Below are 16,327 nucleotides of genomic sequence, written 5' to 3'. Positions count from 1 at the left end.
AACTAGCATCCTTCAAGTGTTGACAATTTAAACATCCCATGCAAGATCCAGAGGCCCTTTATGATGGGCCATCTCAAACAGGATCAGAGGGTGAATTTAGCTTCAGTCTCAGTAGTGACATCACAAGCTCCTCATAACTAGTTCCCAGTTGGCATTAAGGCTGTAAGTTATGCTTGCAGAGAGCTAAGATGGCTATATACCAGAATAAAATGGTAGTAAGGTATGGCAGTGTAATGGTTATACTTGACTGGTAACCCAGAGGTCAGAGTTCAAATTCCACCTTTTTAAAAATAAATTTAGTGTACCCAATTCATTTTTTTTCCAATTAAGGGGCAATTTAGCATGGCCAATCCACCTAACCTGCACATCTTTGGGTTGTGGGGGCGAAACCCACGCAAACACGGGGAGAATGTGCAAACTCCACACGGACAGTGACCCAGAGCTGGGATCGAACCCGGGACCTCGGTGCCATGAGGCATCAATGCTAACCACTGTGCCACCGTGCTGCCATTTCAAATTCCACCTTGGTACCAGGGTAAAATAACCATGAACGCTGCCAGTGTGTTGTCTGGTTCATTAATGCCACCCACCAACACCCACATAGGACTTCACGGTTACATTTGATAGCTGAATCTTGATGCCACCCCAAAGTAGCCTTGCAAGCCACTTGGGTTTTACAATTGACTGTTAATACAGCCTTGCCATGTTCATCTACATCCTACTCAAAATGTCTAACTGAAGGTCTCTAACTCCATGGTTTTAATGCACCAGCTAGTTTCCTGAGATGTGGATTGAAGCATACAATACAAAACTTGTCATATAAAAGCAAATTCAAGCTCTCCTACACAAATTTTTAAAAATGTTAATGATTATTTCCAAAGCAGAATCAAATGGTCCATTTAGACTTCCAAGTTGTAATGGTTTCAGCGAAGGTTGCTACCCAAGATTTATTTATTTTTTTAAAAAGACATGCCAAAAAGTGCAAATCCTGATTTTGTTTTCTCAAGTAACTTAAAATAAATGTATGGCAGTACAATTACTTCAATAACTCATTTTTAACAGATCACTATATAGTTACATACTATTTGAAACAATGCAATTGCAGCCAGTTTACCAGATTTGGGGAGCACTGTAGCACAGTGGTTATCCCTGTTGCTTCACAGCTCCAGGGGTCCAGGTTCGATTCCCGGCTTGGGTCACTGTCTGTGTGGAGTCTGCACGTTCTCCTCGTGACTGCGTGGGTTTCCTCCAGGTACAGTTTCCTCCCACAAGTCCAGAAAGACAAGTGCTTGTCAGGTGAATTAGATATTCTGAATTCCCCCTGTGTACCCGAACAGGTGCCCGAATGTGGCAACTTGGGGCTTTTCACAGTAACTTTATTGCAATTTTAATGTAAGCCTACTTGTGACACTACTAAAGATTATTAGATTTATAATTCTTATCTGTCATAACAAGAATAAATTTAAAATTACATTCAGTTCAAGAGTTAAGTCAATCAGTTCTATGAATCAGAAAGGGAGTTGCATTTAAAGAATGGTGGAGTGCAATTTGTTTGAAAGCCTTTAAGTGCCAGGAGGCAACACTGTGCTCTGCTGTATGTTAGAGATCAATTACTTGAGAGAGCTTTAGAATCATAGAATCCCAACCGTGCAGGAGGCCATATGGCCCATCAAGCCTGCACCGACCCGCTGAAAGAGCACCCTACCTAGGCCCATTCCCCGCCCCATCTCCATAACCCTGTAACCCCATCTAACCTTTGGACACTAAGGAACAATTTATGATGCCCAATCCACGTAACCTGCACATCTTTGGACTGTGGGAAGAAACCAGAGCACCCGGAGGAAACCCACGCACACACGGTGAGAAAGTGCAAACTCCACACTTCTTAAAAAAATTTTAATGAACTGAATTTAAATTCCCCAATAGCCATAGATTTGAACTCTGGATCCATTAAAAAATATATATATTTTCATGGGATGGGTGTGTCACCAGGAAGGCCAGCAGTTGTTGTCCATCCCTAATTGCCCTTGAACTGAATGGCTTACCACTCCATTTCAGAGGACAATTAAGATTCAACTATATTGCTGTTGGTCTGGTGTCACATGTAGGCCAGGCCAAATAAGGACGGCAGATTTCCTTCCTTAAAAGGACATTAGTGAACCAGGTAGATTTTTACAACAATTGAGGATAGTCATCATTACTGAGACTAGCTTTTAATTCCAGATCTATTAATTTATTAATTGAATTCCACCACCTGCCATGATGGAATTTGAACCCATGTCTTCCTCACAGCATGAGCCTGGCACTCTGAATTACTAGCCTAGTAATCTCCCAGGCTTAGGCTAAGCTACTGGACTACTAGCCCAGTAACATGCCACTATTCTATCATACGCAGACATAAACATGTTAATTAAGAGCCAAGTTACAGGCAACCTTCTCCATTTTCCAACATTCACTATATGTGATGAGGTGCAATAGTGCTTGTTGCCCAACAACCATACAAGCAAACAAAAGGAACATGTTCAAGTCTTGTGTCTTTTTCTGTATTATTAAAGGAGTTTGGGGAGCTTATAGTTCCCTGTTCCTTTTTCCCTGGCAATGCCTCTGCCAATCAGCAACCTTTTCTCCTGTAGTATAAATTGTTGCAATTGTTTGAAAATTGTTATTCTTGCCATTATCCTGATGAATGCAAGAAGAAAAACTTCAGCAACAGCTCTCTCTCTCTTCAGAAATATACAGGAAATACATGACATTTATTAAAATACAAACTTGGCAAAATGCACTGCACAACTGTCATTCTTGAATCATTATGGCCAAATTTTGCAATCAGTAGCAAAATGGAGGCATACGGTGCCAACCACATGATAAACTATGACCCTTCTATACTTGCAGGCTACAACAGGAACTTTTTCTCCCAGCTGCAGTGTAGATTCATCAATGAAGTGACTGGGAGGCCTACCAGCATTGTGCATTTCCAACGAAGCCATGCTCCTCTGGCATCATGAGTTGAAGACATGCCCCTTGAGGTCTGTCCTCAGTTCAATGACAATCTCTGAGTAATGGTTTATCTGAAAATCATTGGTAAGTGGTTTTTAAGAATGTTCAATCTTTTTATTTGATTTAATGTTAATTGCAACTCCTCCAGATTCCTCTTCCGTATATGCTTTCTAATATATCCGTTTTATTTCTACATCTTTCTGTTGTAACTCCGCAAATTTTCCTGAACTAAAAATACCCGCCTCATCCTCCACCTGCTGTTCTTGTTCTTTTTCAACCATCTGATCAAAAATCGTTTCTGATAATTGCACTTCAACTTCATCTTCACTCTTTGATTTCCTCTCTTGTCTTAACTTGTGACTTTGCGACCTTGTTGCTACACAATCCGGAAAAATCCCAGGATATTCGTCCTTCAACACTTCAAAAAGAACAAAGAAATGTACAGCACAGGAACAGGCCCTTCGGCCCTCCAAGCCCGTGCCGACCATGCTGCCCGACTAAACTACAATCTTCTACACTTCCTGGGTCCGTATCCTTCTATTCCCATCCTATTCATATATTTGTCAAGATGCCCCTTAAATGTCCCTATCGTCCCTGCTTCCACTACCTCCTCCGGTAGCGAGTTCCAGGCACCCACTACCCTCTGCGTAAAAAAACTTGCCTCGTACATCTACTCTAAACCTTGCCCCTCTCACCTTAAACCTATGCCCCCTAGTAATTGACCCCTCTACCCTGGGGAAAAGCCTCTGACTATCCACTCTGTCTATGCCCCTCATGATTTTCCACTGGCTTATCAACCACAGTAGGACTCACTCCCACCTGCGATCCAGCTATATCATTACCCAAGATAAACTGTATTCCTGGACAAAATAGTTTATCTATTACTCCTACTACCACTTCACCACTCTTCACTGGACTTTCCAACCTTACCTTATATAATGGAACGCTACTCCTCTCACCCTGAATTCCACATATCACCACCTTTTCTGGCAACATTCTTCCCAAACTACATAACTCCTCATCTCTTACCATTAAAGATTGACTAGCCCCTGTATCTCTTAAAATTGTGACTTCTTTACCTGCTCCTCCTGATACACGAGTAAACTTTACCCACACAAGTAAATTCTTTAAAGACATCTGGCACCTTCTTAACAATTACTTCTTGAACAGGCTGTACAATCGTTTGAACCTCCTTCGTTTCCCTTGGGCTTTCCTTTACCACTCTAACAAACCCCACTGTCGTATCCTGTTTTACCACATCAGCCTTCCCAGTGCTTTTCTTCAACCACCAACACTGTGACTTTACATGGCCTAGTTTATTACAGTGAAAACATCTGAAACTTTTCATTTGAAATGAAATGAAAATCGCTTATTGTCACAAGTAGGCTTCAAATGAAGTTACTGTGAAAAGCCCCTAGTCGCCACATTCCAGCATCTGTTCGGGGAGGCTGTTACGGGAATCGAACCGTGCTGCTGGCCTGCCTTGGTCTGCTTTCAAAGCCAGCGGTTTAGCTTTCTTTTCCACCCTCCTGGATTTCTTTTTTAATCTGAGGTACACTCTCTTTATTGTCTCCCATCAGATCACCTTTACCACTTGAGTATTTCTCATGTCCCCAGTTTCTATCCCTCACCGGCTGAAACTGATGTCGGAAACCAATCTTTGATTTCTGAACTAATTCATAGTCATCTACCATTTCCGCTGCTAATCTCGCAGTTTTAACCCTCTGTTCTTCCACATGAATTCTCACTACATCAGGAATTGAATTTTTAAACTCCTCCAAAAGTATAATTTCTCTGAGAGCTTCATATGTTTGGTCTATTTTCAAAGCCCTTATCCACCTATTAAAATTACTCTGTTTGAGCCTTTCAAACTCCATGTATGTTTGACCAAATTCTTTCCTTAAATTTCTAAACCTTTGTCTGTAAGCTTCAGGCACTAGCTCATATGCACTTAAGATGGATTTCTTCACCTCCTCATACGTTCCAGATACCTCCTCCGGTAGTGATGCAAACACTTCACTCGCTCTACCTACCAGCTTTGTTTGAATCAGTAACACCCACATGTCCTGTGGCCATTTGCCAAGAGGCCAAGGATACGCATATCATTCATACATTGGGCAGCACGGTAGCACAGTGGTTAGCACTGTTGTTTCAAGGAGCCAGGAACCCGAGTTGGATTCCCGGCTTGGGTCACTTTGTGTGTGGAGTCCGCACGTTCTCCCAGTGTCTGCGTGGGTTTCCTCCGGGTGCTCCAGTTTCCTCTCACAAGTCCCAAAAAGACGTGCTGTTAGGTGATTTGGACATTCGGAATTCTCCCTTAGTGTATCCGAACAGGCTTAACAGAATGTTACAACTAGGGGATTGTCACAGTAACTTCATTGCAGCGTTAATGTAAGCCTACGTGTGACGCTAATAAAGATTATTATTGAACAAAGCACACAACCCCCAACACTAGCGCCATTTAGGCCCCACCATCAACAGGATTCCACCCATTTTCCTCTTCAAAGAAACCCTAACATAGGATGACATGTCCACTGTACATTCCACGAGCCAAGTAATCAAGTGACCACTGTCACTACCTGCACAGCCAAGTAAATATAGAAGACCAACCGCACGCTGGCACAGTGGTTCACACTGCTGCCTCACAGCGCCAGGACCTGGCCTCACTTCCGGCGATGGGTGACTGCCTGTGTGGAGTTTGTATATTCTTCCTGTGTCCTCGTGGATTTCCTCCGGTTTCCTCCCACAGTCCAAATATGTACGGGGTAGGTGGATTGGCCATGCTAAATTGCCCCTTAGTGCCCAGGTTAGGTTAAGGGGTTGCAGGGATAGAGCGGGATGGGGCAGGTAGACATGGGTGGAGCGCTCATTTGAAGGGTCGGTACAGACTAGATGGGCCTGAATGACCTCCTTCTGCACTAGTGGCCTCCTTCTGCACTAGGGATTCTATGAAAGGCTAGATATCTAGGGATTAACTGGAATCCATAAAACAATACCGAAGAAAAGAACCCCAGTCTTTTCCAGGCCACATCATATGTCTGTACCTTCATAGGATTTAAGCAAGGATTCCTTAATCCTAAAATAAGTACAAAAGAAAAAAACAACATCAAAAGTTCTAACAGAGGTTTTTCCTCACCCACAATGAGGACTAATAAGACCATACCAATCACCTCCATACCAAACCACTGACCAGCCACCTTGTTGTGGCACTACTTATGTCATCTATAAATTCAGTGAAAGATATCAAAAAATGTACGGTGTAAAAGTAAGGATTACAGCATTTTTTTTTTTTTTTTTTTTAAAACAGGTAAATCATGCACAACCCTCACGTTACATAACCAACTCAGCATGATCTTCGCAGTATAATAGGATAACAGGCGACAAATGCCTCTGTGATCATACACCCTTGACAGGATAAACGGCAATAACACAAAATCAGGGATATAATTACAAGGGAACAAAGTTCAGAATTTAATGGTGAACTGCGGGATATATAACCACCCACAGAGCTTGGAAAAGCCAAAGCCAAAATAGGATCATCAAGCAACATCCAGAGTTTTACCGGAGCCCTTGCACCTCCGCCATGTTGTCGTCCCAAAGCCCGGATAAAGACAAGCCTAGGCCCTGGCAGGTGGGCGCAGGTCCATCGCGTCTGACTGCCTGCATCCCTTCTCGATTTACAGATGACAAGACAATGTAAGGCCAGTGATCAGACTGGAGTCGACTGACCTCAAAGTCTCAAAGACCAGATACAATGTGCTCCATCAAACTCAAAACTTCCATCCTTAAAACAAGATTGTGAATGCAAGGCAACCAATTCCCAAATTCAGCCAGGAATTCATCCCCAGCTCCCTTGGAAGACCGGGCAAGTGGATATCCATTCTCCCTGAATCAGCCAGGATGTTCCACACACCACATAATAAGAATTCCAAGAACAGAAGGCGAGTTCCCACTGAGGAAACTGCCCTATTGACTGACTGGGTCCATTCTCGTTAGGGTGTCTCACAGTTCAGATGTGTGAGCACCAATAACCTGTGCAAGAGAGCCGGGACTTTCATCCACAACTTCACTCACAATGTCAGCCATCATCTTAACAATGCGTGCAGCATTTCAGTGTAAATTATTGATATGTAGCATGAACAACAGGGGACCTGGTACGGAGCCCTGCAGATCCCACAAACTCCTGAACTCTTTGGAAATAGCCTTTCAGTCACAAAATACCTTTTGCTTCCTGTCACGAAGCTAATTTTATATCCAACATGCCCTTGAATTCCATGAGGCCGAAGCTTAGGTCCACTCACCAGTGAAACTGCTACTGTGGATTGGGTCCCACTGTGGATTGTGTCCCACCCCAGCCGCCTGACTGCCTCAAGCAAACAAGGATTTCTCTTGACTTAAATCGTCTCCCCATCACCAAAGTTTAGCCAGGATCTTCCAGGAACATAGCAAAGATTATTTACATCAGGATCAAAAATGATGGCTTGCGCATCAGGATTTTTAAAAAAGGATTAAGGGCAGCATGGTGGCACAGTGGATAGCACTGCTGCTCACGGCGCCGAGGTCTCAGGTTCGATCCCGGCTCTGGGTCACTGTCCGTGTGGAGTTTGCACATTCTCCCGTGTTTGCGTGGGTTTCGCCCCCACAACCCAAAGATGTGCAGGGTAGGTGGATTGGCTACACTAAATTGCCCCTTAATTGGAAAAAAAAATGAATTGGGCTCTCTAAATTTAAAAAAAGGATTAAACAATGAGTAGCGTCAGAGCTCCTGAAAATGCAGTTGCTCCCACACTTACACCCATGAACGACTCTCCTTCTCTCTCCCCCCCCCCCCCCCCCACCCCCCCCCCCCCCCCCCCCCCACACCATTGTTTAAAAAGGAAGGAAGGAATAGACTGGTAATTACAGACCAGTTAACCTAATCTCAGTGGTGGGGAAACTATTGTTGAAGTTACTCCGATGGAATTAAAGGTCATGTCTCACTGATGTGACTGCAATTTTCGAGGAGGCAACAAAGAGGATTGATGTTGGTAGTGGGCTTGATATGGTCTACATAAATTTTAGCAGGGCTTTTGACAAGGTTGCACATGGTAGATTGGTCAGAAAAGCAAAATCTCATGGAATTCAAGGGAAAGTTGGATATAAAATTGGCTTCGTGACAGGAAGCAAAAGGTGTGAACGGAAGGCTATTTCCAAAGAGTTCAGGAGTTTGAGAGGTCTACAGGGCTCAGTACCAGGTCCCCTGTTGTTCATGCTACAGGTCAATAATTTAGACTGAAATGCTGCATGCATTATTAAGAAGTTTGCAGAAGTATAAAAATTGGTCACATGGAAAAAAGCTGTAGATTGTACGAACATGTTCATGAAGTAGTCAGATGGACAGAAAAGTGGCAAATGCATTTCAATGCAGGGAAATATGAGGTAATTCATTTGGGGAGGGCAATCAATGTGAGACAGAGAGCAAGAGAGAGAGAGCAAGAGACAGAGGGATTAGATGTCAGTCATATTTAGCAAGTACTTGGATATGCAATTTTCCAGAGGGCTATGGACCAAGAGGTGGAAAGTGGAATTAGGCTACAAAGCTCATTTTCAGTCGCCACATGGCCTCCTTCTGTACTGTAAAATTTCTATGTTTATTGATGGTTAGGAGATACTATAACTGACCCACCCAACACAGAGAGACACAAACATATGTACAAGATAGGAGCTTACCTTGCAGTTTCTTCAAAACAGCAACCTCCATTTTGAGAACCTGTTTTGGTTGTTGGGCTGACTCCACTTTGAGAGCAACATTTTCCTGGGTCAGAAAGTCTACAGCTTCATAGATTTCTCCAAAGCCTCCACCTCCAATCTTTTTCAACTGCAAGACAAAAGAAAAATTAGACCTCAATAACCACCATTACAAAACACACAGCACATTTGCCATCTGTTGCTGAACACAATTATAAAGTTTACTGGCCATCAATTGTACCCAATATTGGAAAGTCACCAAAATAGTTACAATTTACACATCTTCATGGACATAAATTTACCAGGACCTAGCCAGGAGTTGAACCTGGAATTTTCTGATCCGTAGTCCGGCACGCTATCCATTGCGCCACTGGCCCACAGTTCATGGACATAAATAAGATGTGTATGAAGAATAAATTGTCAAGTAGCATTGAATGCATAGACTTGCACCAATAGCCAGAAGAAATAATACCGGCTGCTTCACCGAAAAAGGGAACAAAATGGATGCTGAGCTATAGCAGGAGATATTAAGAGGGTCACTGAAGGTTTGATCAAAGAAGTTACAAAGAAATTTTAATAAGGCAATTAATGTTTGAAATTTGCAAAGATGAGGATTCAATGTTAGCCAGTACAACAAGGGTGATGGGTGAGCAGGACTTATTGCAAGATTGGATACTAGGAGTATGCTTACCACTGTAAATATCTTTTCTCTGCTGTGTGCCTCTTCACAGAGATAGGATCGGCACAATGTGAAAATTGGTTTACGACTCCGCAAGTAATGGAACAGAAATTACAGTGTAAAAATAAGTCCTGAATTCAGCCCATTGTGTTTCGGTTGGTGCGCACACTTCCAACTGCAGCCAAAACTCATTCCCCACTTTCCTTGCATGCGTTTATAATTTTCCTTTGCAATAGTTATCAAATTCAATTTTAAGTTATGTTACTTACTGACTCGACAGCCACATGTAGGACAGTATTGCACGTTTTAATAATCCTTCCTCCATTAAAATCAAGGTCACAGACCAGAAAGGATATAGCAGACAACCAGTTTAGCCATCCACTGCCAAATTTGGCTGGACCACTTAAAACATTCTGCTCATTTGCTAAAACTGCTCACTATTCCAGGATCGTCCTCAAACGTAAAGATAACATGCAGCTTTTCTCCACTGCAAACTGCCTTAACCCCCTCTCCCCTCCACCCTCACCTCCAACACTAAGTTCAAGTTCATGGACTTTGTTGTCAGCAAGGTCGAGACAATCTGCCGTGTCTCCCCGTTCCACTAGACAACCCAGCCATATTTGTATAATGCACATACCCTGAATCAACCTCCTTCTCTAACCTCTCTCCTATTTCGCCCCATGCCCTTTCTGAGCTCATCTTGCTCCTGTTCCCATGATCCTACTCCCATGAAACCGATCATCCAACTTTCCCTCCTGGTCACCATGTTAATTAACGTCGTAAATGGTTCCCTCTTTTCAACTGCTTGTCCCTCCATCCTTAAAATATGCCATCATTACACCTCTCCTCAAAAACCAACCCTTGAAAATGCTATTCTTAAAAACGACTGTCCCATCCCAACCCCCTTTCCTCTCCAAAGTCACTGAACATGTAGTTGCCTTCCAAGTCCGTTCCCATCGTTCCCAAAACTCCATTTTTGAATCCCGCCAACCAGGTTTCTGTCCCTTTACAGTACCAAAACAGCTCTCATCAAAGTCACAGATGATATTCTGTGTGACTGGGATAATAGTAAACCTTCATTTCTCATCTTATCTACAGCCTTTGACATGGTGACCACAATATCCTCCTCCAATTCCTTCTCACTGTTGTCAAGCTATGTGGGACTGTTATCACCTGGTTCCATTCTCACCTATCTAATCATAGCCATAGAATCACTTGCAATGGCTTCTCTTCCTGCTCCAACCCACAGACCTATGCTGACCACTGGTCAAGCAACACCTAAATTCGGAGACTTCCGGTTGCGGCTATGCGGAGCTAAGTCGCACGTTCGGCAGCTCCCACAAAAAACTGACTTTTGGGCTCTTTTCAGGACCCCCAACGGCATTTCTTCGTCGTTTCCCGCTGTGGGAAGGAGAGTACAAGAGTTCCCCGACAGTATATGGCTTTTACCAAGAGCGGGGTGACTAAAAAAGTGGTGGCGGACCCGAAGAAGGTGCGAGGGAAGAACAAAATGCCGGCGGGCGGGAACCAGGCAGCGTGGATGCAGTGGGCGCAGGAGCAACAGGAGGTTATCCAGCGCTGCTTTAGGGAGATTAAAGCGGACCTGCTTGAGCCGATGAAGGCTTCTATCGATAAGCTGCTGGAAACACAGACGGCCCAGGGAGTGGCGATCCGTGAGGCCTGACAAAAGATCTCTGACAACAAGGACGAGATCCTAGGCCTGGCGGTAAAAGTAGTCGCACGAGGCGCTCCACAAGAAATGGCAGGAGCGGTTCGAGGAGATGGAGAATCGGTCGAGGTGGAAGAACTTGCGGATTCTGGGCCTCCCGGAGGGGCTGGAGGGGCCGGACGTGGGGGCCTATGTGGTCACCATGTTGAACTTGCTGATGGTAGCGGGGTCCTTCCAGGGGCTCCTGGAGCTGGAAGGGGCCCATAGAGTGCTGGCGAGGATGCCCAAGGCTAACGAGCCTCCGCGGGCGGTGCTGGTGCGGTTTAATCGGTTCGCTGATCGGGAGTGTGTGCTCAGATGGGCCAAGAAGGAGACGAGAAACAGGTGGGAGAACGCGGAGGTTCGAAAAGACCAGAACTGGAGTGCGGAGGTGGCGAAGAGGAGGGTCAGGTACAATCGAGCGAAGGTGGTGCTGCACAGGAAGGGGGTGAAGTTTGGCATGTTGCAGCCGGCGCGACTGTGGGTCACCTACAAGGACTGCACCATTATTTTGAGTCTCCGGAGAAGGCGTGGACCTTTGTTCAGGCCGAGAAGTTGGACACAGATTGAGGGTCGGGATGGGTGTTTGGGGATTGCGGTTGACATGTTACTTTTTGAGGGGGGGGGTCCTTTGCTCTTGTTTTTTTCTTTCTAGTTGGGCGAGGGTGGTTAGGGCGGGTTGGGCACTGTTTTGGTTGGGTTGGTCGCGGGGGCCTCTTGGAGGGGGGTAAGCAAATGGAACAGGAGTGGATGGCCGGCAGTGTGATAGGGGAGGGGTAGGACCAAGTCGGGGGTGAGGGGACTGGGCCTGTAAAAGGAGCTGCGTCTGAGGTGGAGGGGCCACGTAGGTGGTAAGCGTGAGCTTTTCCCCGCGCTGAAGACTGGAGGGGGCGGGGCAGAGAGGGTTGTTTCCCGCGCTTGGGATGGAAGGGTGCGGTGGAGAGCCTGCAGATGGGGAATGGAAGAGGAGGGTGTGTCACACAATGGGAGGAGTCGAAGGAGAGGTGGGAGTGGCCGGGGTCAGGAGTCAGGTGACTTGCGGAAGTGCAATGGGGGGAGTAAAGCAGCTAGGAGGGGTCCTAGCCGGGCGGGGGAGGGGTGGGGGAATAAAGTTGCTGCTGCTATGGTCAAGGGGGAGCTGGAGCGAGTGGGCGGCGGGGGGGGGGGGGGGGGTCGAGAGCATGGCTGGCCGAGGGGTTATGGCTAGTGGGCGGGGGAGGGGGGCGGGTAGCCCCCTGATCTGGCTGATAACCTGGAATGTAAGGGGACTGAATGGGCCGGTCAAGCAGGCACGTGTGTTCGCGCAACTGAAGGGGCTGAAGGCGGATGTGGTCATGCTTCAGGAGACACACCTGAAGGTGGCAGACCAGGTAAGATTGAGGAAAGGGGGGACTTCCGGTTGCGGCGATGACCAGCTAAGCCGCACGTTTCGGCACCTCCTGTTCCAACGGACTTTTGGGCTCTTATCGGGAGCCCCAATGGAAATTTTTTGCGGCCAAACCCAGTGTGAGGTGACAAAGGAAGGAGTCCACCCGGGTGTGGATGGAAAGGAGCGACAGTCGTGGCCAGATTGCAGAGGATCCTTTGGAGCAGCGGCAGAGAAGAGAAGGGAGAAGCAAGATGGCGGCCGAGGGAGCCCAGATGGTATGGGGCCCAGAACAGCAGGAGTTCCTCCGACGATGTAGGGAGGAGCTCAAGAAAGAGGTGCTGGCGCCGATGTTACTGGCAATCGAGGGACTAAAGGAAACACAAAAGGTCCAGGCAATGGAGCTCTGTGGAGTGAAGGCAAAGGCAGCCGAGAACGAAGACGAGATACAGGGCCTGGTGGTAAAAACGGAGACGCACGAGGCACTACACAAGAGATGCATAGAAAGGCTGGAAGCCCTGGAGAACAGCTCGAGGAGGAAGAACCTACGGATTTTAGGTCTCCCCGAAGGAACAGAGGATGCTGGGGCGTATGTGAGTACGATGCTCCATACTCTAATGGGAGCTGAGGCCCCAACGGGCCCTCTGGAAGTGGAGGGAGCGTACCGGGTCCTCGTGAGAAGACCAAAGGCAGGGGAAACACCAAGAGCAATGGTGGTGAAGTTCCATCGCTACAGGGACAGGGAGATGGTCCTGAACTGGGCTAAGAAGATACGGAGTAGCAAGTGGGAGAACGCGGTGATACGCGTGTATCAAGACTGGAGTGCGGAGGTGGCGAGAAGGAGGGAGAGTTTCAACAAGGCCAAGGCGGTGCTCCATAGGAAGAAAGTCAAGTTTGGGATGCTGCAGCCGGCGAGATTGTGGGTCACACATCAGGGCAAACACCACTACTTCGAGACAGCGGAGGAGGCATGGACATTCATTCAGGAAGAGAAATTGGACTAGATTTGAGAAATTGATGCCCGGAGAGGGATAGCGAGGTGGAGGCACAGAAATATAAAGTGGGGAGAGGGGAGGGCTAATGTGTAATAATGTTGGACGGGGAATTTTTCTCCCCCCCCCCAATGTGGGGGACATGAAGAAATGTGGGCGCCGGTGGAAAAGGGGACAGGGAAGGGGAATGAGGGCGGGGCTGAGAGGAAGGCGCGGGTATCTTCCTGCGCTATGGAAACTATGGCGGAAAAAAGGGCGCAGGAAGGAAGGGAGCCTCACACGCAGGGAGGTCAAAGGATGAACGGGGGAAGCCGAGGTCAGCCAGAGTTAGCTGAGTTCCGGAAGCAATATGGGGGGGGGTAATCAAGCTAGAGGGGGATCCCGGGGTGGGGGACGGGGGGGACGGACTAACTGGGTTACTGCTGCTGAGAGTAAGGGGGAGCTGATACGAGACGAGGTGGTCGGGACGGGAGGGGCGCCGTCTGGGGGACAGACGGGTGCGTGAGACCTGGGTGAGGAGATGCTTTAAAAAAGGGGATGGCTAGTCGACGAGGGGGGGGGGGGGGTAAATGGCCCCCCAACCCGGCTGATCACGTGGAATGTGAGAGGTTTAAATGGGCCGATTAAGAGGGCAAGGGTATTTGCGCACTTAAAGAGACTGAAGGCGGACGTAGTTTTGCTCCAGGAGACGCACCTGAAGTTGGCGGATCAGGTTAGACTAAGGAAAGGATGGGTGGCACAGGTATTCCACTCAGGGTTGGAAACTTGTTAATATGGGGGGGGGGACTTTAACACAGTGCTTGACCCAGGGCTGGACCGGTCCAGATCCAGGACCGGGAGAAGGCCAGCAGCGGCCAAGGTGCTTAAGGGATTCATGGAGCAAATGGGGGGAGTGGATCCGTGGAGATTCGCCAGACCGATGGGTAAAGAGTTTTCCTTTTTCTCCCACGTCCACAAGGTATATTCCCGGATAGACTTTTTTGTTTTGGGAAGGGCACTGATCCCGAGGGTGGCAGGAACGGAGTACTCGGTCATAGCCATGTCAGATCACGCCCCGCATTGGGGGGATCTGGAACTGGGAGAGGAAAGGGAGCAGCGCCCACTCTGGCGATTAGACATGGGACTACTGGCGGACGAGGGGGTATGCGGAAGGGTGAGGGGATGTATTGAAAGATACCTGGAGGTCAATGACGATGGGGAGGTCCAGGTGGGAGTAGTATGGGACGCGCTGAAGGCGGTGGTTAGAGGAGAGCTGATTTCCATCAGGGCCCACAAGGTGAAACAAGAGGGTAAAGAAAGAGAGAGATTAGTAGGGGAAATTTTGAGGGTGGATAGGAAGTATGCGGAGGCCCCAGACGAAGGGCTATACAGGGAAAGACGAAGATTACAGACGGAGTTTGACCTGCTGACCACGGGAAAGGCAGAGACACAGTGGAGGAAGGCACAGGGGATGCAATATGAATATGGGGAAAAGGCGAGCCGGCTGCTGGCCCAACAACTTCGGAAGAGGGGGGCGGCGAGAGAGATTGGAGGAGTTAGGGACGAAACGGGAAAGATGGAGCAGAGAGCAGGGAAAGTGAACGAGGTGTTCAAGACATTCTATGAGAGGCTGTACAAGTCCCAAGGGAATGATACACTTTTTGGACCAGCTAGAGTTCCCAAGGGTGGAGGGGCAGGAGTTGGCAGGTCTGGGGGCGCAGATTGAGGTGGATGAGGTGATCAAAGGAATTGGGAACATGCAAGCAGCGAAGGCCCCGGGACCAGATGGGTTCCCGGTGGAATTTTATAGGAAGTATATGGACCTGTTGGCCCCGCTTTTGGCGAGAACCTTTAATGAGGCTAAGGAAAGGGGGACATTACCCCCGACAATGTCGGAGGCGACGATATCGCTAATTCTGAAACGAGACAAAGACCCGCTGCAGTGCGGGTCATACAGATCCCTCCTAAACGTAGACGCCAAACTGCTGGCCAAAGTGATGGCGACAAGGATAGAGGATTGTGTCCCAGAGGTGGTACATGACGACCAGACAGGGTTTGTTCAGGGGAGACAATTGAATGCCAATGTACGAAGGTTGCTGGGGGTGATGATGATGCCCCCACCGGAGGGGGAGGCAGAGATAGTGGTGGCGATGGATGCAGAGAAGGCATTCGATAGGGTGGAGTGGGACTATTTGTGGGAGGTGCTGAAGAGATTTGGGTTCGGGGAGGGGTTCATTAAATGGGTTAGACTCTTGTATGCGGCCCCGGTGGCAAGCGTCGTTACAAACAGGCAAAGATCGGGATACTTTTGGTTACATAGGGGTACAAGACAGGGGTGCCCCCTGTCCCCATTACTGTTCGCGTTGGCAATTGAGCCATTGGCCATAGCGCTGAGGGACTCTAAGAAGTGGAGGGGGGTGCTTAGAGGGGGAGAGGAACATCGAGTATCACTATATGCAGACGATTTGCTGCTATATGTGACGGACCCGGTAGAGGGGATGCCAGAGGTAATGCAGATACTCAGGGAGTTTGGAGAGTTCTCGGGATACAAATTAAAATATGGGAAAGAGCGAACTTTTTGTGATGCACCCCGGGGAACAGGGCAGGATAGATGCTCTGCCGCTGAGGAGAGTAGCAAGGAATTTTCAATACCTGGGGACACAGGTGGCCAGGAACTGGGGAACCCTACATAAACTTAACCTGACACGATTGGTAGAGCAGATGGAGGAGGACTTTAAGAGGTGGGATATGGTGCCCCTGTCATTGGCGGGCAGAGTACAGGCGGTTAAAATGGTGGTCCTCCCGAGGTTTCTTTTCGTGTTTCAGTGCCTCCCCATCCTGATTACAAAGGCCTTCTTCAAAAAAATAGACTGGAGCAT

At 47.6% G+C, this 16,327-nt stretch overlaps 1 protein-coding gene across 2 annotated transcripts in view; it reads right to left on the bottom strand.

Moving 5' to 3' along the window:
- Positions 1-16,327, bottom strand: part of LOC140398664 (tau-tubulin kinase 2-like) — a 370,126-nt gene that overhangs the window by 242,547 nt on the left and 111,252 nt on the right. For both annotated transcript variants that reach the window (XM_072487597.1, XM_072487608.1), the window contains exon 3: positions 8,707-8,854. In XM_072487597.1, the coding sequence (XP_072343698.1) occupies positions 8,707-8,854 (148 nt within the window). The remainder of the gene's footprint in view (positions 1-8,706; positions 8,855-16,327) is intronic.

The sequence above is a fragment of the Scyliorhinus torazame genome, chromosome 2 (assembly GCF_047496885.1).
Source record: "Scyliorhinus torazame isolate Kashiwa2021f chromosome 2, sScyTor2.1, whole genome shotgun sequence".
In the NCBI taxonomy this organism is placed as follows: domain Eukaryota; kingdom Metazoa; phylum Chordata; class Chondrichthyes; order Carcharhiniformes; family Scyliorhinidae; genus Scyliorhinus; species Scyliorhinus torazame.
Note: the sequence above shows the minus strand (reverse complement) of the source record. Positions and strands in the feature narration are given on the sequence as shown.